The following is a 26,895-nucleotide window of genomic DNA, read 5'->3' as shown; positions in this document are numbered from 1 at the left end:
TAAGATTTTCATGAACACAACTTAGACTTACTTATAAGGTGTCATGGCATCATTGTTTCCATGGTAACAAGAGGTCAGGCATTTGTGACTTTAAGGACTGGGACAATGTCTATCCCCTACTTGTGCCCCTCACTTGTTGAAACTTGAATATCACTAACAGTTTGTTTAGCCACAATCTCTAGACTGTAGTACTTTGTGCCAAACCAGAGACCATATAGTATATGGTCTCTGGCCAAACCAAATGTTGTTTTATGTAATCAGCAATTGTGATTACAGCACAGCTTTCAAGGTCTGGGTGTTCTTTAACTTGTTTAGAGTGGTATATTTCATGTAAGACACTGATACCTCAGCGATGAAGGGTGCTAGCACACCACCATGTTCTTCATTAAGCAGTGACATGCAATCCAGACCACTAGCCACACCAAGCACCTGCCAAGTCCACATCTTCCCCAGCCAGGGAAACATAGTGTAGCATTCCCTGGGTCAGCTGTCACAACAATCTGATGACATGCCACGCACATGCATAAGGTCAACGCGACCCAACATGCATGTACATCCAAGCCAGGTAGGTGCCAAGCAGCCATGGTAGAAATGTCACATGTGGTGTGGGGTGTTCCTCGGGTAAACACCTGGAGTATACTTTACTGTATGCTCTTTGTGGATTACCTCTACTTTATCTTAGACCTGCATACTAGGTGAATTAGCATCTCAGTGCCTTTATTCTAACATTTTTTAGTATTATAATGAGAAAACAGAACAAGCTGGGTAACATAATGTATTGCTTCTGCCTTTTGAAATGGGGTTTCCTTGCAGTATGGGAGTTACAGCTTGTATGAATACACTGTATATCTGTATCAAGCATGCATGATACTGGCTGACTTGCGTCATTGTGAAGAGACTAACTGCACTCCAAAGTTCCCTCACAAAACGGTAGGTGGAGTGTGTTTCGTGATGTGATGCTCATCCTGTCCTCGTAGTGCTAATTTGTGGGCTTTAGATGTAGTGAGAGATCAGCCCAAGGTCGGATGCACATTCTGGCAGTGCACAGTGAGATAGAACATGCACAATGGAGAGATGGGTCCTTGACTGAAGAGTTAGCTACATCAGATTGCAGTGGTTGTTGGGTAAGTTGGTGGGGTAGAAGAGAGATGGTGTAATGGGGAGGGAAGTGGTGTTGCAGCCAGGTGGTGTGGTAGCTAGCAGACGGCAGTAGTTGTTGTGTAAGTAGGTGGGGTAGAAGAGAAATGGACTGTGTAGCAGCTAGCAGACGGCAATAGTTGTAGTTTAAGTAGGTGGGGTAGAAGAGAGATGGTCTAATGGGGAGGGAAGTGGTGTAGCAGGCAGGTTGTGTGGTAGCTAGCAGACGGCAGTAGTTGTTGTGTAAGTAGGTGGGGTAGAAGAGAGATGGTCTAATGGGGAGGGAAGTGGTGTAGCAGGCAGGTGGTGTGGTAGCTAGCAGACGGCAGTAGTTGTTGTGTAAGTAGGTGGGGTAGAAGAGAAATGGACTGTGTAGCAGCTAGCAGACGGCAATAGTTGTAGTTTAAGTAGGTGGGGTAGAAGAGAGATGGTCTAATGGGGAGGGAAGTGGTGTAACAGGCAGGTGGTGTGGTAGCTAGCAGATGACAGTAGTTGTTGTGTATGTAGGTGGGGTAAAAGAAAGATAGACGAATGGGGAGGGAAGTGGTGTAACAGGCAGGTGGTGTGGTAGCTAGCAGATGACAGTAGTTGTTGTGTATGTAGGTGGGGTAAAAGAAAGATAGACGAATGGGGAGGAAAGTGGTGTTGCTGGGAGATGATGTTATCCGCAAGCAGACTTCAATGTATATTGGATATTTGGGATCCATAGAAGATTATTAGACTATGATGGAGGGTGATGCTACCTGAGTGGCAGATTTTGGAGGGAGGTGATCTGATTTTGAGGTCTGCAGACATCAGTTGATGTCGGGTAGAAGATACACTGTGTTGGGTTGAGATGTGGGCTTGGTATGTAGGAGCATGGATAGACTTTTGGGAGGGCAAAATGGGCAATAGTTTTGTTTCCACATTTCATAAAAGGTGACAAAAACATAGACCAAGTTGCACTTGGATGATGAAATTTGTTGTGATGCCTCAGTGATATCAAGTCTCATTTCATGGTCTTAAATATCTCTTTGTTTGTGATGTTTTATGTCTGGGACACACAAGAGTGTCCTTACTGGGCACCAACAGACAAAAAGGTCAACACAGTGTCAGCTACCACAGGAGGCATGGAAGCTGATATCAGGTCATAACAGGGATTAACCATTATGGTGCTGTGTATGTTGTCTTTCTAGGCACGTACATGGTGTTCCCAGAACTTCAGCAATCTTTGTTCCTTGCAAAAAAACATATCACTGTTCACAAGATCTGAAGATGTTTGACAGTTTATGCATTTTTCATCAATTTTAAGTTGGACGATGATGGATGTTCATGTTTGAGGACCATTCTGTACAGTTTGTTTGACAAGCTGATTTCTTGTCATTATCAGTCCTTGCTGATGGATGACAACGCTTAGTTTGAAAGTTGCTGATTGTCAGCAAACATTTGTCAACAGCTATGCAAGAGAGAAAAAGGTTTCACTTTGTTCAGCTTGAAAGGCATGTATCGTTTTCGGAAGCTGAAATACATTCTGAAGTCTCTTTTTCAGATTGTAAAGAAATACTGTTTGATTAAATAGCTTCCTAATAATTGTCAACTGTGTAATTATTTTGTTAGAAAGTGTGAAAAGAACTTGTAATTGTTTATGAAGTGTAGCAGAGTTTGATGTGTTTTATAGACAGATGATGGGAATTTTATTCCTGTGATGCTGATGGAAGCATAACTACCCAAAATAACTTAAGCCATCATGTTGCTCTTCGTGCTGATAGGTAAACATTGATTTACAGTGAGAACCAATCACAATAGGACTGCTGAAGTGCAGGTATACCATGGGGATTTGGAACTGACCATAACTGCTCACCGGGTAGTAGTATAAGTAATAGCGGGTTGTACTTATACTACTTGGGTTGTCGGAATCTGTTATGCCAGGTCTCCATGAGCCATTGTTGGTTGACAAAACTACTTAATGAATACCGTGTTCTTGGTGGACATTGTGTCAGTGTGTAGTCCGAAGGTTCCAGTAGAGCTCGTTACATCAATCATTGGATTGACAGGTGAGGAGTCATTGACATGAAGGCTCCTCTAGAAAGGCTTGACTATTTCTGAGTAATGTTTCAAAAACAAGTCATATGCTTCGCCTTCCAACATTTGAAAGAGATTGCTTGCTACATGTAATAATTCAATGTCAGTGGGCAATATAAGATGTGAAGATGTTGGACAATTTGTGAATTTTTCATCACTTTCCACATTTAATAAAAAGTGTCAGCTGAAAGTGTATGTTTATGTCACATACATCATGACATGACGTCACAGGTTTCTCAATCTGGTTTGATGGCGAGTGTGCATTCACATACCGAATTGTCTTAGGTGTCTAAAAATAAGCATCACTAATAAACCACTCCCATTCATTGACTCAAAATTAAACAGCCTTGATGACAACTGATTTCCGATGAAGATAAGCTTCTCCATCAGTGTTTCTCTGTCAACTTATACATAATTGTTTGTGTTGATAACAAAAAAGCGAATGACTCTAGATGTTTCAAGTGTTGGTTGACTTGAATTGTTCCTAGTGATAATGAAGAAGTTGAATGACTTCTATCAATCAAATCTGGCTGGTGGGTAGCCTTGTGGTTAAAGCATTCGCTTGTCACACCAAAGAGTGGATACAATGTTTGGAACCCCTTTCTGGTGTTCCTCGCCATAGCATTGCTTGAATATACTAAAAGCAGCTTAAATCTAAACTCACTCATTGACTCTCACTCACTCACTCTCAACCAAATAGCAACAATTATGATATGAAGAAATCTGGTAAACAGATTATAGATATAAACTCAGGGTTGGACTCCAGCCATCATACAAGATACAGGAACTGAATATGAAGGAGCTTCACAGTGAACAGTAATGGCTGTCTATCAAGGGTTCAGCTTGTCATGTACAGGAATTAATTTGTATCAATTATTCATGTCCTGATATTGATTAAATTATAGATATGGATTCAAATTGACCTGTGATATTCATTTCCTGCGAGTCTCCTTCCTGTGTGCGTGATACTCTGATATGGAGTATGTTCTCAGCTGTCTTGGAGAAGGAGGATGTTATCAAAAAGGATGGTCAAATCAGGATGGTTGTTAAGGGTAGCTAGGCTCCTGCTAATGTCATACAGTTCCCATAAATTCCCCCTTTTTGTCTCTAATTGTATCTTGTGTGTGTCAGTCTAACAGTTACTGACCCTGAGGTGAAACTGGGTATCTCATCACATTGTGTCTGTACAGCAGCATGGTACACGTGTAGGTATGAGTGGGCTTGGCTGTTGGGTTGCCTATACTTGTTCGAACTCTGGAAGGTTTAACATGACTAGCCCACTGAGGGACAGCAGAGTAGCCTATTGGTTAAAGTGTTTGCGCGTTATGAGTTCTATTTCCCACATGGGTATAATGCATGAAGCCCATTTCTAGTGTCCCCTGCCATGATATTGATGGAATATTGCTAAAAGTGGTGTAAAACTAATCTCAGTCACTCACGCTAGACTGCTAAAATACCTTGCTGCAGCTTAACTGACCTGATCAGCAATTTCTTGTTTTATCCCCTCCATGCCAAATGCTTGATGCAGTCACGGTGGGCATCACCCACCTTCTCCTCTACAAGCCGACGCTCTGTCCACTGGACTACCAAGGTGGTACACTGTGGCAGTTAATGTCCTGAATCATGGAGATAGGGAAATGGGCAGTCTGGAGGAAAGCCCTCCTTTTGGAGGTATTGTTCTTCTTCTGTTTTGACTGTTTGTCGCCTGGAACTTGTTTGTTCTAAGACCCTTTCAACATAATTCAGTATATTGTGATTGTCTTAACTGTTCATTTGAAAACTAACTTTCTGGGTAAATTTTTATGTTATTTATTTGTGAAACTAGGCAGGTTTCATCCCATTCCTTTCTTACAGTTGTCTGAGGCAACCAACATACCTAAGATGTACATGAGGTCAGAGCATTTGCTCGTCACTTCATTATCACTTGTTCAGTTGATCACATCAGTTCAATGAGTTTCATGAGGTATTTCAGTGCACCGAGAACCCAGTTTTCTGAGATACATAATCTCTCTTGCAGCATCAAAATCCAAAGTGGAAATTGACTTCACATGGGTTTACCTTTGGAGTAGAGTTATTGTATGTTCTGTCAGAAGCAACAAAAATAGTTGCTTGGTTGTCTGACCTGCATGATGCCGAAAGACAATTTTTTAATGGATTCATGATCAAGACTGGATGTTTAGTTTTATGGGGGTGACTTGAAACTGAATTGTGTTTCAGACTGACAAATAACTGGAAGGCACTGCAAGACAACCATAACTCTCTGCAGCAGTTTGACACGTCCATGGAGGAGTTCATCGCCTGGCTACAAGGGATGGAACACAGCTTCGTCCGGCTTGCGGACGAGACTGCAAAAGAGGAAGTTCGAGAAAATGAGGAACTTTGTAGCGAATACTTGGAGCAGTTTAGGGTGAGTACTTTTTTCTTTTTCTTCTCTTTAATTGGATTTATAACCTGACCGTCAAGCAAATCTTTGGGCTCACTCACAGGGAGTTAAAAAATCACCAAAGTTGTCACATCAACTGGAGTTCACATCAACCTGATGGTTCTTGGATCCCATTGACTTGGGCCCATACCAACTGGAGGTCACTTAAACTTGAGGTCGTACCTGGGGAGGTGAATATGACTTGAGGTCATACTAACTGGAGGTTACTTGAACTTGAGGTCATACCAACTAGAGGTCACTTTGACTTGTGGTCATATCAACTGGAGGCAACATTAAATTGAGATATAAACTGGAGGTCACATTAACTTGAGGTCACATCAACTATAGGTCACACTGATTTGCCAGATAGTCCTCTGGCTCTTGAAGTCAAATTGACTTACGAATGTATCTTCAAGAGGTCACATTTACTGAGGTCACAACAACACTCAGGTTCACATGAGCTTGCACATCAACTTTTTTCAAATACAGATGAGAAATTGCCTTTTCTGTTCAATTTTGGACTGAGTGAATTACTGCTCAAACATGGAAATCAATACTTCAGAAAATCTGACATTCAAACAATTACCTTGGTATTTCAACATCCATCTATGAAAAGAACATCAGGGTTTGTCTGTATGTATAGATACTATACTTTTGTCTGTTGTGAAAATGTCATCATCCATGTTAGGATGCTTCATCTATAGCTGTGTACCAGGATTAACCTGTTGTTTAGAAGACTCAAATAACACTGACATTTACGTAATACTGAAATAGTAAATATTAGGTGGAACTTGCTTGTAGTGTCCTGCCAGTGTCTGATGACTGCTGCTGTCTCTATTTCTGAGTCTCTGTGTCATTTACATGTGTTAAAGGTTATGTCAGTATTGTTGTGGTTAAAAGGGGGAGTAGGCTCCACTGTTCCATCACCAGGTCTGTGTCACATGGGAAATTTTGGCAGTAACTTAGCGTATTGGGACAAATATTAAACTGACAGACTAATAAGTGTCATCAGTTTCAGCTGGGATTCAAGGGATATGAAGGGATTTGAACTGAACTTCAGTCTGGACAGTCTGTTGACGTAATCTTTTGGCAGTCAGTCAGTATGTTTTACAAACTGTCAATGCCTCGACACAAGCTTACTGAACACCTATTGTAAAATATGTCAAACTGATGCTTCTGCACATTAAGATGAAATAGTAGTTTTGATAACAGGTATAACATGTAGGTGACACTGTATGAAAAGGTTATTTAAATTTGTTTTCAAATTGTCAGGATACTTTTAGTTAATGGAACAAAAACCACACTGAATCTGGTATTAGTTGTATACATGTGGAGCCTCAAACAATGATGATTAAAAATGCTGCTATATGAAACTGCAATAACAATTCTTGGTTACTATACACACCCAAAACTCTTTTCACCAATATGAAACACAAAAAGCTTTCAATCACCATTGGCATTTTGAATCAATGTGTTTCAGGGATGCGCGTTAGCCTAAGGCAGTGTTTTGTTGCACAACATGCCATAATGAAACAAAACCTATCATTCTGCAGTCAGTTTCTGTCATTAGAATGTTGGCTTGTAATTAAAGGTATCAGGTAATCATTCGAGTTCATCAAGTACAGTACACTCATAGGATTTGAAAAAGTGGCATCTTGGTGCATAGATCACCATGGCGATGACGATAACTGTGACATATACACATGTTTTCATCATCCAGTTCCTGGAACATGGGAAATTAATTAGAATGAGTCATCAAGTGGAAACATTTTCTCGCCATGGCAATTCAGAATTATGTGCATAACCATGCTGTTTCAGATTGAAAATTTCATTAATTCAGTTTTTCTTCCAATTTACTCATGTTGTTCATCCAACCAGTTCCTGTATATGAGAGGCATTAGCCAAGGGACTATGTTGCATCTGTATCCTCATAGGGATTCTGGGATTGGTTAATCTTGATTCAAGTGTTCACTTTTTGGGCCAGAGGTCTGGGTTTGTTTCCCAATGTGGTTACAATGTGTCAGGACCATCACTGATGTTCCTTGACATGAAGCGCGTGAACTTCCAGGGTAGAATAGGCCTTCCACAACCCATGCTTGCCATGAAAGGTGACTATGCTTGTCATTAGAGGCGACTAATGGGATTGGGTGGTCCGGCTCGCTGACTTTGTTGACTTAAGTCATCTGTGCCAGATTGCACATATCGATGCTCATGCTGTTGATCACTGGATTGTCTGGTTCAGACTTGTTTATTTACAGATCGCTGCCATATAGCTGGAATTTTGCTGACTGCGGCATAAACCTATACTCACCCACTCACTCACTCACTCACTCACTCCCTTGACATGACAAAAAAATGAAGAACAAGCAAACTCATTTACTCCAATAGTTCCATTGAATAGACCGTAATGTTTTGGCAAGGGTTAAATTTATAGATTTTTAGATTGTCAATTATACTGTTACATGCAGGGGATATGTCACCCCACATACTCGTTTTTAAATGAGTTATATGTTGCTTAGGAAAACTAAATTTGCAAGAACTTGTGTCATTCCAGTACTGTAGTATGTGCCAAATATTTGAGTCAGCTAACCCATACGTTGCTCTTTGTGACTCTCAGAACATACCAGTGTTATATTAATTTTGTTATTGCGTCTATTTTATACTTAATTATACTTACTAGAACAAGCTAAGGTTCTCAAAAGTGAAATCAGAAACTGTTATTAGTTACTATTTAGTTAATGTTCCAGTGTTTACAAACTCTATGGTGTTGTCTCTCTATGAAGTTAACTGTCCCTTCATGATATTCCATGGCATTAAGTGAACGGCACTTGAATGCTTATTTTACACCTTACAAATGCATACAGTGATGGGAGAATCTTTGAAAAAATTCACCTGCTAAACAAACCTGTTGGGTGGAAACATGCTATAAACACTACATGTTTAACCTTTGCTCATGGATTTCTTATGTTTTTCCAAATAAGCCCAAATGCATGTTCAGGTTCTGCAATGTCTAGTCGCCATGGTGATACAGACATACAAGCCAGTGTTCTTGGGCTGAATCTGTTCTCAGTTGTGTCAGCATCAAAGCAAATATTAGATGTCAGTTAATTCCTCCAAGCCCTGCAGGGTTTATACTGTGGTCTTGGACAGTAGAACATACTGACCAGCTGTGGAAGGAGTGTCCACGAGGTAGAGACTAAGGTACTTAACCTGCATGTAACCCTTGAACAGCTTTTTCTCAGTAGCCACTGGTCAGGAGAGCCATTGTCCTAATTTGTATCTAGATTTGACAACCCCATTACCTTGCTTACTATAACATTTGTTTGTTTGTTGTTTAACATTGCACAATATTCCAGATATGCTGTCAACAGTCTGTAAATAATTATGTCTGGACCAGACAATCCAGTGACTAACATCCTGAACTTCAGTCTATGAAATTTTGATACATTGACCAACATCAACAAAGTCAACAAGTCTGACCCTGCAATCCCTTAAGTAGCCTTTTATGGCAAGCATAGGTTGCTGAAGGCAAATTCTAACCAGGACCACCATGAATACTTACAATAAGAGGTGTTTTAGTGATTTAGATGCACATTCACTTCGTGAAGTTTTTTTCTTTTAATGTATTCATTCTTTACAAGACATTGACTTCATTTCTTTCACAACAAAATAATTTCTGTATCACAGAATATGTCCATTGGTACCCATCCGTTCTGACCCTCAGCTTACCAAAGGAACAACAGCAGAATCTCAAAGCCGTATTCCATATGATTCTGTGATGTATTTAGTGTAGCAATAATCATATTATATCTGGTAGACATGTGATGTCAGTCACTAATATCCTGAGTTCAAAGACCCAGGTACATTTACACAACTCAAGGTGGTGGCTATTTCATGTTGATTGCTTGTAGGTTTCACCAGTGGAGATCCCAGCAGCTTCATGTTAAAGCCTGTCAGATATTCCCTCCCATGAATTGATGCCAAGGAATTATTAAATTCAGGTTGGATGCAGGTGCTTTCTGAGATTGGGGGATGTGCTGACTCGATTTCTAATGGTGATGAGAAAGGAATGAAGATGAAGCTATGTTTGGATTCCTTTTGACATTAATGGTTAAAATATTGAATATTCATTTTCTGTGAAAAGTCATTCTATACTCTATGCTAATTTTAATCATCTTTAATATTTTATTTAATCACATTAGTCGAAGCTGAATGATCTCATTAGTCAAAGCGAACACTTAAAAATTGTATTGTCCAGAATACCATCACAGGATAGTGAGTGACAGTGATATCACAACATGGCTACTTTATGTGAGAGTACCTAGGTTAGCCTTGTGGTTAAAGTGTTCATTCTTCACAGTGAATACCTGGGTTCTATTCCCTCTAAGCCTAAGCCCATTTCAGATATCCGCTGCCATAATATTGCTGGAATATTGCTACCCCCCACACCGCACACACCCACACACTCAGCACTTACTCAATGGCGATAAAAGCAGGAACTTGAACAGGGAACAAGCATTGTGCATGTGATGCTTGTTTGACACATGCAATGATGCAAAGAAACATACACATAATACCCAATCTAAGCTACGTATTGCATCACTGAAACAATATATGTGAAAATGCAGATACACTATGGCTTTGTTTTAGTTGGGAAGGGTTCCCCTTTGTCTTTAGATTACACAAATTACTTAGATGTAAGTGGCAGAGTTCATGCCACAGATAAGTGCTGGGGTGAGAAACCCAGAAAATCAGGCTGTTCCATGGTGTTGTTGACAGTTGGTGGAAACTTTGAATGACAGGAAGAGTGTTTTTGTCCAAGAAAAAATTCCTGAATTCTTCAGAAGATAATTGGCAGTGTGAGTTCCATGGCAAGAAACTGGCTCCGATATCTCACAGATTGTGACCTTGTCTGTAAAGTTGCTTCACATGACATGGGTGAAACCACTTAAAAACGTCTGTTTGGTTGTGACTGACAGAGTAATATTTAGCAAATTTACAACACACCCTTTGTTGAAGGGGAAAACTCTTCCCTTACAAAGAGAACTTGCAACTGATGCTAACCTTCTGCTGATCCTGTTGTTTCATGGAAGAAAGAAATAGCCCAATGAATGAACAAGTATATCCAGGAGGGTCTAGTTGTTGTGCTCTTTCTGGAGGGAAGCTTGATGTGGATATACTAGTATTGTATCACGAGGACAAGATGTTGAGTGCAAACTGTATATAATCTAAATATAGTATAAATGTATCTTGAATGGATGTGGTATTGCTTTGGAGGATAGGGAATGACACTGTTGCTTGGAATAATATCTGATTGCCCTGAATGCATTGAATTGTTGTATGTGTGTTAATAATTTTTTCAAATTCTCAGTGTTTGAAAACGGACTTTGAAATGCAGGATTGTGTTTGAATCACTCATGGTTTTTCAATTGCATAGCTGTTTGTGCACAAGGAATGTTAAATCATTTCCATATCTGTTGATTCACATTGGAATATTAAGTAATTTCAACAACTACTGACTCAGGAGCAACTTTGAATCATTTGAATGCTTGTTGACTTACATTGGAACATGAAATCATATCAGTATCAGTCATACCTCCAGTGACAAGATGTCTGTTTCAAGACATGACCTATTTAAGATTACTTGAACTCCCTCTTGCTCAGAATGTAAGTTTCACCACATGACCAAGTGGAACAGATAAATGTGGACATGTTAGGCTTTGAGGCTCTCTCAGGCTAAACGACTGTAGACTTCCATGCCAAACTAACAAACAGGACTACCAAAGACAGCTGTGAAACATGACAGCTAAACACGGCTGTCATCAAGGCAAAAATGATTATTTCAACTTTGAAAACTACTTCGTGAAAGAATGATCCAAGAAACTACCCCCTAGAGGACATGGAATTGTTTTTTGACATTTTTATTCAAGGGGAATTCAGATGTCAAACTTTGTATGTTACATTTGTGAAATTGATGGGTCCTGCGGCCTGGTAGATGAGAATCGTTGGATTGCAGGCGTCAATCAGGCTGTGATATAGACACCACCATCATAACAGATTGGTCTTCATGAAATATTATTAATTACAAAGCAACTGATGATAGTTGCGGCATATGTTTCTTACATGGATTTTTTACCAACTGACTGAGACAACTGTTGAAGTTTGTTTTATCAAGGTTCACTTTAGTTGGAAAATTCAAGATATACAAAGCTGTAGAAACTGATTGAAGTCAAAGATCTTTTGTCACATGTGTACAGAACAGAACTAGCAGGGATTTTAAAGTTCAAAGCAATGCAGCAATTGATATCTCTAGAGGAAGAATTGTGTCTGCTGTAGTCATCTGCCATTGTGTGCTGGTGAGAATTATTGGTGATACTCCTATGGACCTACTGAGTCTTGATCCAACTATGAGGAGAATATAAACTCTTTACAATGATGCCTATTGTGTGTTCATGTTAAATGATGTTATCCAATGTTTTTCCTTCTTCATTCAATCTACTCATATGACAAACTGAAATTCTTTTCTCTCAAAATGATAAATCACAGCATCATTTGATCAAGCATTATGCTAAAGTGATTTTACAGATACAGTTGACATGGAAACAAGAAATTCTATTTGTTCAGGAAAAGAGCTTTTTTGTTGCTCAGAGACCTAAATAAGCTGGATCAGACTTGAAGAGTTTAGCCAGGTACAGATAGTATCGGTGGGGATAGGAGGGCGTGTGTTGTGACATGTGGAATCCAGGCTGCTACTCTCCTGCTTCACTCAACTGATCAGCCTGGTTGTGTTCTTATCTCATCACAACCCATCTTCGATAAAGAAGCTGGGTTTATTGCACAAACGCAACTGCCAAGGCCGCAGATGGCAGTCATGTTCATGCAGGTCTAAGTTTACTCAAGAAAACCCTTTCTGAAATACACAAGTTATTACATTTGTATATTGTGAATTGGCAACTTTCTCATTTGTCAACTTTTTGTATTCTGTGGAGTATATTGCAAGATTTGAATGTGTGGAGAATCAACATTGAAAACAGTGATTGGATTTAAACTGTTTCAGACAGTAATCATCAGTGGCTACACAAATGTGTGAAGCAGATTTTCATGATGAAATTGACAAAACCATAAGATTTGGAAGAAAGTGTTTTGGTGACTCCCAGTGCTGTGGGTTGGAATAGGACAAGAAGTGTGGAGGACATTCACAGTAGTTATTATGTTTGCAGGATGAAATTGGCATCAGTCTCTGTGTAGAGTTACTGCATGATGTGTGTGAGCCTCATGAATGGTTGGATCAGTGTTTCCATTACTTGTAGCCCAACAAAAGCATTTCTGTCATGAGCACAATGAAACATTGTGTCTCCGCTTTCATAGTTCAAATGGGCACTGAAATTGACAAGTTCCGATTTCATACATTTGTCATGGTGGAGTTGATTACCCTTGGGATTAGCCAATGACATTTTCACGGTGTGGGTCTGTGCTCATATCCGAGGGCTATAAGGTAGCAGATAGAATGGGTAAAAAAGTGGGCGTAGTTTTACAAACATGTTAGTGTGAATCAAAATCCGAACAAATTTCTAGTGGCATTTTCTGTGACATTTTTATTTTAATTATAAGTTGTTTTATTTCAAGTTATTTTAATGTTTGTGACCAGTGTTGTACAAGTGACAAAAATAGTATATTATCAAAATGTAGATGCTTGAAGCTACTCCCGAGCTTTGAGGTGTACGTCCTGTCAGGAAAACGACAGGTTAATGGTGTGAATCATCCCCTAGCTATTGACATTATGGTTGTGTTCTGATGCAGCCTTGGTACCTTTCACTTCTCCAGATGCAGACAATTATTGTAAATCAGTGGTGACATATTGCCAGGTTAGGATCACTAGTTTCAGAGGACTTTTCTTTGGGATCACTTATAGTTTCAGTGGAGAACTTTCCTTTAGCATTCATTTTTCAAATCATGAACATACCAATATATGGTATATTTAGCTCTGAGTAACATCTGCAAATAGTGATTGTTACATTGTGTCATAGTTTGTGTTATCAGCGATTTAATGTGATTTCATTATTTAAGTTGCCTAGCATTGAAACATGCTCTTTAAGAAATGAGTTATGAACCTTCCTCCAGTTTATGTTATTGACAGACAGGCAAGTCTGAATTAGGTTCTGATAGGTTCTAATCAGGTCTTTAAGAAAATTCTCCAGTAAATTGCCTCTATCTGTGTGATCATCACTCATAACATGTTTGTGTTTGACCATGTTGCATCTCTCTATATAAGATGATAACAACCAAGTTGTGTTAGATAACTAGGTAGTATTTGTGTATCATACCTTCCGCATGAGTTACTGTGACAGATGGAGTGTATATAAATTTGGTGGTATCTTCAGACAGCTACATAGTATATATGCCTGGTGGTGTATATACATTCTATATTAACCTTGTGGTATATAGTGACAGTTAGTTCTGTACCTACCTGGACATATCTTGTGATAGCTACATGGTATATCTACTTTGTGGTATACGCACCATTTATCGTGACAGATACATTCTATATCTACCTGGTGATAAGTAGTGACAGGTACATTCGATATCTCCCTTGTGGTGTATGCATTGTATATATTGACAGATACATCACATATTTTCTGATGGATGATTTATAGCAATAGGTACGTGGAATATCAGCATGTTGAAGTTGTGAACCACTCTAAGGTTGAGGACGGATATAACCAGACCTAATGTGTCACACGGCTGCCACAGTTCAGGTGTAACGGATGTGGTATATATAATCAGATGTCTATCGGATCAGTTTTTCGTTTGTGATGCATCTGGGTTAGGTGTAGTTGGATTCTGATGGAGGTGAACTTACAGTGTTGTGAACTGGAAGTGTACGTGATTCTGATGATTCATGTGGATTGTCGATGACATTAATATGTCATTGACAGACTTATGTGATGTGAATGTCCAAAAATAGCAGCTGTATCTATAAAACTACCTGATGGTGCTTACTGATGACAGAGCAGTCTTTGCAGTACAGTGTCTTTTTGAAATTCTCTTTTTTGTGTTGTAATTGATTGTGGATCTTCTTTGATCCATTGTATTTTAATGCACAGACAATTGTAGGAGAGCAGCAATGAAAGGAGAGGTTTGCTTCAGCAGCCACACTTCAGTGTAGTTGTACAGCTAAGTTGAAATAGACATGGATTAATGTGAAACTGAGCACAGTTGACATGAAATGGACACCGGAATGTGTTGCAGATAGCTTCAAGATGTTTCTCTGAGTTGGAAACAATTGATAACCCAATAGACAGTGTGTGTCATTGGTATTGGGTGTAGTGGTTGGCACTTATGCTCTGTGGATGTACATATCAGAGGACACAAGATGGAGTTACGTCTTTGCAGTTGTATACACTGTAAGGAGTGAAGTAGTGATGGATGTACAAAATCAAGTGACACCTGTTATGAAAGAGAGTTGTGATTGAGTTTAAATGATGGCACAGTCATGGATTACACAGATGAAACCAACAAACAAATATACCATATTAGATAAAAGGGCACCTGTTACAGTATGAGGAGAGATGCAAATATGAATTTTCAGGACGATTTGCTGGAACAAATCTATTGGACAGAAGTTCAGTTACTGAAGGTAAGAAAATTGGACTGATTCAGTTTCTGGAATTGTTAAAAACAGAATGTATTAATATGATCTGCTGTTACAAATATATTTACAAAATATTCCAGTGTGGTCAGTATGGAATTTGTTGTTGGAAACATCATATTTATTCTCTGTGTCAACTTTAACATGCTAATTACGTTGGTACATAATGAATATGTCATTATATTTTGTAATTGAACTTTGTTATTTCAAAGTAAATGCAGAATGTTTTCATTTCAAGTCAGCCTATAAGAGGATATTATTCATCATCTGGTGTGTCTGTTCTAAATAACTGAAATATACAAAATGTAACAGCTTGCCAATGGATGGTTGTATTAATTCATCTCAAAACCAATTTCCACGCAAATGATAAGATAATAGATGTTTGTCTGTCCAATCAAAAGAGGCCATTGACAAGAAACAGAAATGTGTTTATTCTGTTGATTTTCATTGACTGTTGAATTAGGTGTATGCTCTCTCACAATGTATTCTCGTTCAATTTCTGACAGAATGTCTGTCAGATACTAACAGATTCTTGATTTGTCATTTACTTGGTAATGGATTGTGTACATTTGGTCTATATTGGCATGAGGTAGTTTAGCATTGCTTTGATCATCTTCATGTCAACATGTTTCTATGGAGACATTATTTCTAAGTAGCTTTTTGAAGTTTTAGTGGCAGTGAAAGCATAATTGACAAAGGGATATCATTGTCTTTATTCCATCAAAACAGTATCCTGGTACAGATGCTAATATCTTTTTCAAGTAGGTTATTCCAGTATAAAAGTAATTTTCCATCCTTCTCTAAATGCTCACTCTCTCCATGGTTAAAGTGTCCACATGGAGCACTAAAGATGTGGGTTCAGTTCCCGAGTTGAATTTACAAGTTCAAGTCACGATGTGTGAAGCCCATTTCTCTTGTCCCCTTCCTTGATATTACTGGAATATTGCTAAAAGCAGAACAAAACCTTGCTCACTCACTCTGTCGCTCAGTCACTCTATAATGCTAGTTCTTGTTGAATTTTGCTGATATTGGACAATATCCTACCTTCACTGGATAATGACCTACCTCTAATCACCCCTCATACAGCTTATTTAATGACATATAAAGACTATTGGTTGGCATTTTAATTGTTTGTAAGGAAAATGACAGTTTATTAAATGTAGATATGGAGTGAGTTACTATAGTATCCTGTATGTGTTGCAAAGAAATGATAGAAATCAACCTTGTTTTAGAGACTACAGCTGTATGATATCAGAGTAGTGAAGTTCACCCTTTCAGTGCTCTCCTTATTTCCTCGAGATTCCCCCTTCACAATGGCATACAAGGTGGGTGTGCCACTGTAACCAATTAACTACCTACAGTGTATATAAGTATACAACTGACAGTTGGTCACATAAGCAGATAACTCACCTCAATTGTTTTGATGTTGTCACATTGAGATTTATTCCATACATACATGCAAGCCATATAGGGTTAGAGCTTTTTATTTCATACATAGACATAGTCTAATTTTTTCCATCACAGCCACAAAAGCACATTCTCTAGAGATCTTTTAATTGAAGCAAGCACTTTCCATGGCATTATCACTATATATAACAACAACATACACAGACGTAGTTTAATTTTTTTTCCCACAGTCACAAAAGCACATTCTCTAGAGATCTTTTAATTGAAACAAGCACTTTCCATGGCATTATCACTATATATAATAACAAAATGCTGTAAAAACATTTCTGGGTTCTTCTGTGTATGAAAAAAACACTGAAAACAAAATTGGATTTTTTTTTCTTATTTGAGGGGCATGAGATTTTGTAGTGTGTTACCAAGTCTGTTGATTTTAAACACCATCCTTGACAACATGGTGTATGTGATACCTACAGTGTATTATTCTCTATGATCTCTTCATTGTTTAACAGACATATGATTATGCAGTTGTCTCCCTTTCTCCAGGGAATCAGGGATGTACATTGAAAACAAACATGTTCATACGAGTCTATTGCTTTATAGATTATTTCACTGATATCAATATCAATATTAAAAGAACATAATTCACCTTTTTTAAATAATTACGTGTCAGTTAAATCAAATGGTATTTTAAGACTTTTGTCATTGCATAATTGTCAGAATAATTATATGTAGATGGAAAAGAAATCCAAGATCAGTGCATTGATTATTTATTGCATAATTATGATCTTGGAATAATTATGACATGTCTGCATGATCTTATTTCTTAAGTCATCTGTGTTTGTTGAAAGATTCATCATTGACATTGAAATTCTTTCAGTAGCTCTTCAGGAGTGGAAATGAAAACTGTTGCGAGGTTATTGTTTTCTATTGATTACAAACACTGGACCAATTTATTTTATTTTTTTTATATTTCCCCAACACTGGATTATTCATCCACCTACTGCCTGAGAGAGATTGAGTGTTGTCCATTTCACACCGATCATTAAACCAGGAGAAGAAATGCAGGGTAATCAATAATTGGGTTGATCAATAATTAGAGCAACCCCAAAAGAAACCATTGATCACCTTAGGTAAAATCTGACAATTTTCTGCCCCCGAGATTGCTATTAATTGGATATTTCATTTTGTTGATGTTGGTAATGTCCCTGTATAATGCTGATCCACAATAAGCACCTTAGATGACTCTGCTAATCATGTGTCTTGAAATAAGCAACTGAGCGTTAATTTCACCAGGTCTCATGGCAAGATTCATCTGCATTGAATCGTGAAAAGGTTTAAATGAATGACGGATGCTGACAAAGCCTGTATTAGAAATGAAAGTTACGTGTGATATTGGAGTAGTGCTTAGCCACTGAAGCCAATGTTTTACCAGCTAATAATGAAGGCGTCCGTAACACTCAGGTGATGAATATTTCATTCAAGTCATCACAGTGGTACCAGCGCCAGTTTTGAAAGCGGTCCATTGTGTGAAACCAGGGATATGGTCCTACTTGAGCACGCACAGTATGAGCATAGACTATGCTCTGAGTGAACATTGGCCATGGAAATTCCATATGGAGAGACAGTTTCATAGTGTGATGGATACTTGGTATGCTTTGATAAATTGGAATCCTCTCTGTGATATGATTCTACTCAAATGAGAAATACCAGTTTACTTTCCTCGCTATGTTAGTCTGTTAATCTCGGATCAGTTAAAGTAGGTTTGTTCAGGAATGAAGTCGGTTTGAATGAGTCTCATGGGTTGGTGTTCGCATAAACTGACATTCACCTGCAGTTGCAACAGTTTGGGCACAGCATTACGATGGATTGAGCCGTTCAGTCAATTCTGGTTGATTTTGGTCCACGGTCAAAAGCAGCTCGTCAATCAGGGAGTACATTTTGAGAAACAGGAAACACTAGAGATAGAGGCCAAGGTAGCTCACTGTGATTCTTGGGGGGGAAATTGAGTTGGCTGTAATCGGGTTTTGCGTGTGGAGGGACATCAATATTTTAGCCCAGGTTGGTTCGTGTGTTGTCGCACTTTGCGTATTTGCCATCCTTTGACTGGGCAGCATGTAATCAAGCAGTGGATCAATATTGACCACTGTCTCCTCCCCACGTGCTGTGTAGAACACTGTGTCTGTCAGCTGGACAGAGGGATGCCAACTGCACGTGAAATGTACATGGCCAGGACCTATCACCACTTCATGGATGGCAGCAGTTGGGGCAGTTCTGTTAATAGACGCTAGGGATGCCACGGCAGGACAGCTTATGAATGCAGGGTGGTGCTGTACTCAATGTTATTTGTGGCAGGGTGTGAAGTTGACAGGTTTACTTTCATGAAGATTTTATACTTGGAAGTTTGTATAGTTTATGAAGGATTTGGCCTGGATTACTACAAGCTAACAGTCCTTGTGAAACAATCAGATGGATACATATATCCTGACAGTGAACTGGTTGGATGTGTTTATTCTGACACAGCACTGGATGGATAGAATCCCAGTGAGACCATTAGCTGGGTAGAATTCATGCTCAGTCCGAGAGAGAATATATGCTGGATACAATTATGAAGAATGTTCTTGGGAAACTATTGGATGCGACAGTCTTCAGGAGAGAAGTCAGCTGACATGTGATATTTGTTGATCTTCATCTGCTTCAAAAATCAGTCTTGAAAGACCCATTAAGATCCGACTCACCTTTCTTCCAACCCTTGTGTATCTCACCTGTCTAACCCAAAGAAATTTCTTACTGTAAATTAGAACTTTTCTCGGAGGATGCTGATAGGCTAAAGTCCTGAGAGACATGCTGGAAACCTGTCAGTTCTGCTTGTCGGAGAAAACACAAGCCTGTGGATGTGTAGGATTTGATACCATGAAATACCTTTGAATTACCTATTTGTGAACCTTACCAGAAGGTGTTGCAGCATTGACGAACTTCAGTGTGAAGGCTTGTCACATGGACAGCTTTGGACAGGTGTTCTCATTGACTGACTGAACAGGGAGTTTTTCATGTTGATTGAAATCTACGTCTGTCCATTTCACATCTACGGTTTCTTCACCGTGTGTTGAAAGCAATGATTAATTGAATTCCTATGCATTGCAGTTTACGAAGCAACCACATCCAAATAAGCTTCAATTAGAATTTCATTCAACTTGGATAACTTTAACTTTGATGTGTGAAAAATTCCATTTGATGGATCTCAACCCGTAATGGGTCATCATTCACGCTGTGCTCATCTTTTGTGAAACAGAAAAATATGCGTTTGGCAATGAAGGGTTTGGGATGTTTATGAGAGTTCATCCTCAAATTACATGAGTTTATTTTTGGAGGTTGGAGAAAGGTGGGGCTCCATCAGTTTGAAATGAACAAGGTTGTGTTTTAAGAGTAAGGAGCACAGAGATGGAGCCTTTCCGACATGCCCATTTCAAAGTCCCTGTGCCAAACTGTCAGAGGATCACCACTCCCAAAGTCATCAGCGTGTCCCCACATAGACGTGTGCCATTTCAGGTAATGTTTAAACTATGTCAGCATTTCAATTCCTCCATATAATATTGATGGGAACACCCATGTTGAGAGCATTTACTTGTCACAGTCACTTGTTAACTTTCTTGATCCTCTGCTATGTAGAATTGAGTCATGAGGTGGCCAGGTGGTTGAAGTGTCTGCCTGTCAGGTCAAGTCCTAGTTTAATTCCATCATGCTGAGGGTGGTTGCATAGCTCATGCTGACTCTGGGCTGCCTCGGTAGTGTAGTGGAGAAAGCAACATCATGGAGAACTGAATTTTGAGGATTTATGTCCTGAGGCAGTGTCATACTATAGGATTGAGAAAGGTACGCTTGGTGCTTGTATGAAGTTGACAATTCGGTACACTTTGTCTCAGTGGCATGTCCGAACTGCCATATGGTGCCTCAGTGGACTCACACTAGAAATCTGAACAAATACATGACATGCACATAGAGGGTTATAGCCCTGAGGGTCATACTTTTTTTTAGCCTGCTGCAGACCCAGATTTAAACTTCTGCTTGGGTGCAGCGAGTGAAGACCATTTTGAATGAGGGAGTGAGTCTTGCTATATCCTGTTCTTTTGCAGTATTTCAGTACACATTGTGCCCATTTGGGTATTCAAACCCGAGTGTTCAGCACTTTAAAACACTTTAAGAGCTAGCAAACCCTTCTGCCCTCCCTCCCTAAATTACCATGTTCTAACGATAGTCATGCTCACTCAGTTGTATGCTGCTAAATTCATCATCTGATTTATCAATTGTTTGTGAAAATGATTTAAAACCTGACATGTCATTTTCTGCCTAGATGACTTATCAACTGTTTTGTGTGTGTGTGTGTGTGTGTGTTCATGTGTTTTTTTGTCCTTTTCACATTCTCACATCCTTGTACTTCTTCATGCCACCGGAATTGAGGATGCCTGTGATCTTTTCATGGCCCCATGTCTGTTTACAGTGGAAATTACCGCACCTTTATATCACTTTGATCCTATCAGGCTGTAACAATTGATTCTTAAATGATTTGTTGGACGACAGCAATTAATTCAATGGTTTTATGTCAGATTATTTGAGAAACAACCCATTAATGTTCAAAATATACTTCTAGAAAATGAACTAGGGACCACCCTTGTCATCATTTGTCCATTTTATGAGGAAAGCAAGTGCTTCAAAGCTGACAAGCACATCATAGTCCCTAGTCTGCCTAAGTAGAGGAAAATAAGATGACTTCATCAGATAGCTTTAGAGAAACAAGACAAGTCAGCATTAGGTAGGCAGAAAGGATGAGGATGGTGGATGAAGGTGGAAGCTATTGATTGCCAGGTCTCCTGTCACCTGTAAATCATTGCTGATAATGACGACCCTGTCACAGGTAGTCATCTTGATAACCCCCTAGCTCATCGGTGACGTGCGTGGCGTACATTTCCGCCACCTACAATGTTGCTAATTTACACAAGTAATGTAGGAAATTATCTATTGGGTGGAGCTTCTTTGACGTTTTTGATACCACATTCTTTGAAGTTTGAATATTGATATGACAAGGACAGAATGCCCTTTGACACTTTGCTGTTTTTTGTCCTTGTATATTTCATGAAAGATCTATTGGTTATGACAGACTGATTTGTTTAATGATTCTGAAGATGTCAGACTCAATCAATGGCAGGGTGTAGGAGGCTATGGAACAGCTGGAAAGGTTAGCAATATTGAAAAAAGTAATATAAATCTGAAAATTGAAAGGACTGTAATATTTGAAATGGGTGGTTTAGTAAGAATCTCTGGCATTTCTCATTAAGGCATTTCTATTTATTCCTCACTGGTTGCTGCTGTGAGGAAACATTGTTTGACTTGGTTGACACTTATCATCAGTTCCCAATTACGCAGATTGATGCTCATGCTCTTGATCACTAGATTGTCTGGTCTAGACTCGATCATATACAGACTGCCGCCATTTAGCTAAAATATTGCTGAGTCCAGTTTAAAACTAAACTCACTCATATGTATTCCAGCAGAGAACAGAAACAAGCTTCACACATTCCCAAGTAGGAATTAGAACCTTTGCCTTTGGCAAAACAAGCAGCTACTTTGACTATTGGGCTATCCAACTCCCCAAATATTGTAGAACATTATATCATCAGCTTGTATTGTCAGGCTTACTATGTGGACATTTTCTGCAAGGTGCCCAACAATCCTTTACATATCTTAGTCTAGCAAGATACTGATTTTTCATGATTTAATATCACATAGTAACTCTACTGCGTAATTGTAGGTACATGATCACTGACAACTCCGCTCATCATAACATGTACATCCTTGCTCTGTTTTCTCCAGCATATGGCAAGTAAACACTGGCGCTTGTCAGTTTTACTGTAACCATGGCAACCAAGATGTGACAGCCTGACAGTGGTATAAAAGCACAATGTTGTTCTGCCATATTTCAGATTAAGTACCAAGAGTCGATCATGTCAGGGAGGTAATTTAGTGTTGTGAATCATACAATCAATGTTGACCCTGGTCAAGACGCTGAACAAATCTTTAGACAACTGACCACTCCTCTATCAATGACCAATTAGTGCTATCAACTGGTTGGCCTTCATCGATGTAGACTTTATTCAGTGGAAAAGAAGAAGAAAGAGTATGGTTAAGTGCTCCCTCACGAAAGCAAGACCGTAAGATTCTACCTGCCCCATATGATATAGATGATATTGTATGAACAAACAAAAGGAAGAAATCTCTGAACCAGACAATCAATATCAGGAATCATAGCTCCGTATTTTGTTAGTAGGAAGACAACTTTAAGGATCTTTCTTTGTTTTAATAATAGAGGTGACGTAATTATGATGGATGGTAATTTTTTTTTTTCAAATATATTATGTTGTTGGCATATCATAATTGATATTTGAAGATTTGTTGTTTTAAGTTTTAAAAGATATGAGCAAAATAACTGTGTTTATAGGATCAGTAAAATTAACATTACAACATCTGAAGTTAAATTGTGAAAGGTATATTTAAGGGAGAGTCATGTAGAAATGATTTTTGACCTTAAATAGGCAATCTTATGTGAATTTATTGAATGAATGACAACAACAAGACTGAAATTTAAGTAGAAAGGAACTCATTGACAATAAAGGAAAATCTGGGCAGGACTTAGGTTCTGCCGTTCCAAAAAGTACAATCTAGCTGCATGTAGGGGTCTGTCTGTCCAAAAAGTACAATCTAGCTGGATGTAAGGTTCTGTCTTTCCCAAAAGGACAATCTACCTTAGATATATAGAATTTAATACCAATGGAAAGACAATCCACTGTAAACTATTCCAAAGACCATATGAGAACAATATTGTACTCATCCGTTATGTTTTTTATTGTGTCTCCAAATGAGACATATGTTATATTTTAGAGTTGATTCTAGTACCTTTGTTTGGTTGAGTCACATCTGGGATTCGAACCCACACTATCACAGTTGGGCACTAGTACTTTACTGTGAAAGTTTAAATCCAAATACCGCATATGTTGCATCTGACCACTTTCTAAATGGCATTGTGTATCCATTTCCAAATGAGGTGAATGTATGCCAGCACACCATTGTGCTTTGTTAGAACAATTCCCCCCTTCACTGTTTTTGCCAGTCTTTGGCTGCGTTATTGCAGTTTTATGTGCGCTATCTCAGTGGCACTGTCACGCTTTTATTGATTTTGTTTAGTGATTCCTTAGCTCTGGTGTCAACTGGTAGTTTAGAGTTTCATAAAGTACACACTTCTTAGAGTTTTCAGTATAAATCACTGTTAGAGAGGCGGACATTTTCTGTGTAGTAATCTTGAAAAGATTGTGCTGACTTTAATGAGGATATGATGAAATATCATTGAGCTGTATGTTAGCTGTTTCAGGTTATCATTAATGATGTTAGTAAATCAAAAATATGTTGTGAAGCAGCACTTGTCTTTCATCACAAAATATTACTGCCTCTGATCTGCGCAGTAAATCTTCAAAGTTTTCAATTTCAATTTTTGTGCAAAGCTTCTGTTTGATTAGTTTAGTATGTGGTGTCATTGTTGTGAAAAGTCTGATATTAGTTCTGTTTGCTGATGGAGGTGGTTAAAAGTAACTGATGTTGGAGTAAGTCACATAGTACTGTGTCTCACTGGTCTCCTAATACTGTGGTGTGCAAAGTGCCAGGTTTTAGTTAGTTCTGACAGTAATAGCTTGGTGTATTCTTCAACTATACTGAGGTTTCAGATACTGTAAACCTTCTGAAATCTAAAACTGAACAGGATTTTGTCATGATCATGTTTCAATTCAAGCCATTAACAAGTGTAATCTTAACTTTCATTCTGTGTTGTTGAGTATGGCCTTGAAAGATGTTGTTTAAGAATCATTTAATTCCAATAAGAAATGTCTCAGTCGCAGTTCAAGGGAGTCTGCGTCAAGAATAATGAACAGCACAGCCTCTAATTGGTGAAAAAATCATCCATCTCCTTGACACTGATAGATATTTCCTGTTTCAAGAGCTATGTTTTTTTTTCAGGCTGTCATGTCCATGCTTAGTGTCGAGAGTTATCCCCCTTTGTGTTAAATGCCAGGTCAAAACTGTTATGATTTTAGATCTTTTTACTTTTCCTGTTCCAATTTATCAAAGTCAAATTTCTTCCAAAATCAGTCACAAATTTTGTTTTGTTATTAACTACTTCTAAAGAAACATCAGCTGTGTTAAAGAATTTTTCAAATAGTCAGCATCATAAGAAATAATTATGAACAAACATGAAATATTTTCTTAATTTTATCTTTCTCTTCTTAATGCATTTTAGTGCCTCTGACCCTTCTGACTAAGGAAAGTGACCTTTTGTTGTATGGAGCATTAAGGCATAACAGGGAAGGAAATTCACTAACAACTTAACAACTTTGATCAATTACGGCCCACTTTCTTTTCTGTGTTTACCCATCGTTCCCCCAGAATCTCCGCATCGCCCTAATCACTAGACTCTTCAAGGTATGGTTCAACAGAACCAAAATTTAATTGATGGATTTATTTGGGTGCCTTCTAGGGCATTGTCGGCTCAGAACATGGCATATAATTGTGAAATAGAAGGATAAAAACTCTAAAGATTGATTTGCTCCTGAAAAGGGACAAGAATAGCTCTCGAATCTGTCAGTCATTTGAATAGGGGCCATTGCTGTGGGCTTTGTAAAGTCATGCAGAAAAATCCTCATTATAGTTGAACCATGACACAATTTCGATTGTGGAAAAGGAATTTCAAAATTTAAGACATCTTCAGCCAAATAAATTCAATTATCAGAAGTGCACTTTGGTCAATAATATTTCATTGTTCAACACACTGAGTACTGGAGAAAGTTTGTTATTAAAGTTGTGCTGAATCGAGCATTGTGATGCAGAAGGGTTTGCCAGTTCCTAATAATCTTCATCATTATAGTCAAATTCTGTGTAACATGCTACATTCATGCGTTGATATTTTCCTCTGCGAATGCTTACAATATCGACTGATACAATAACAGATCTTGCAGATGCTGTATATTTGGGGTTATCATTGGCATTCTTCAGAATAAGCCATCATGAGGTGTCAGCAGTTAGCAATGACCATTTTCTCATGTCAGGCAAATCCTGAATCCTCCTGTGGGATTCCAGTTGTCATGTCTCTCTTTAATGTCATTCACCATTCATTACAGTGTTTGCTTTTTTGCCACTATTTGATCTTACTGGTTTCGAGTAAGTGAGTTCACATTTGAACTCATACTTCATCTAGTATATTTGTTACAATATGGCTAAAGATAAGTCTTTTGTTAGTCTGTCTCACAGACCCTGCCAATATATGCATGCAGGTCTAGAAAATATGGCTTACAATGAAGAAAGTCTCAGGGCTTTTTTTCCTTATATTACATTCTAATTTAGATTAATTTTTTTTTCAGTTAAATATGTTCATTTCTGAGACGCGTTGTTAGTCTAGTTTTATTTTTTAAAGTACCTTTTGATGTTTCTTAGAAGTTTTTCCATGGTTTAGAACTTGAAGAATATTTTTTAACACAGCCCCAGACAGTTAGTCCATCAGGTAATGTGAAGGATCTGTACCTTTGTACCAGTATAGATCTTTTAAATGCTTCAGTTTAAGTCTGAAAGATGAGATGATGCTTGATTAGCATCATCTATCATCCCATCTTCATCACTGATCACTAAATTCATGCTCCTGCAAGGCCAGTCGCTGGCAGTGCCATCAGCTTGAAGCTTAACAGACAGAGATGATAAGAATGTTATGTTCTCGAGATGGTTAGCACAGGATGTATTCTCTAACCAAGGATGTGTTTGGCTTACAGTCTTAACAGCCATGATTCAGTGTTCAGTGTCCAAACGTCAATACCACTCACCACAAATTGATAGAAAAACGGCTATTAGCGTTAAACAAGATACCTATGGTGATGTTACAAAACTACATGTCAGCTCCATGTTAGCTGTACTCCAGAAGGGCCTGTGCAGAAGCCATTTCTCCAGAAGTCCATGCCACTAGGGATACGTGGACAGTAGCCCTGATCAATCATGGCAGAATAATAAACACTCCTTGTCAAAAGGCATCCATTTCAGATCTGACCATAATTGTGTGGGACTTATATATGCGTCTCCTCCATGCCAAGATGGGGATGAATTGTTGTACATCCATGACCAGATTAACATGCCATGATGG

At 38.6% G+C, this 26,895-nt stretch overlaps 1 protein-coding gene across 8 annotated transcripts in view; it reads left to right on the top strand.

Moving 5' to 3' along the window:
- Nucleotides 1-26,895, top strand: part of LOC137286653 (dystrophin-like) — a 386,558-nt gene that overhangs the window by 250,064 nt on the left and 109,599 nt on the right. For all 8 annotated transcript variants that reach the window (XM_067818622.1, XM_067818621.1, XM_067818620.1 and 5 more), the window contains one exon: nt 5,416-5,605. In XM_067818622.1, the coding sequence (XP_067674723.1) occupies nt 5,416-5,605 (190 nt within the window). The remainder of the gene's footprint in view (nt 1-5,415; nt 5,606-26,895) is intronic.

The sequence above is a fragment of the Haliotis asinina genome, chromosome 6 (assembly GCF_037392515.1).
Source record: "Haliotis asinina isolate JCU_RB_2024 chromosome 6, JCU_Hal_asi_v2, whole genome shotgun sequence".
Taxonomy (NCBI): domain Eukaryota; kingdom Metazoa; phylum Mollusca; class Gastropoda; order Lepetellida; family Haliotidae; genus Haliotis; species Haliotis asinina.
Note: the sequence above shows the minus strand (reverse complement) of the source record. Positions and strands in the feature narration are given on the sequence as shown.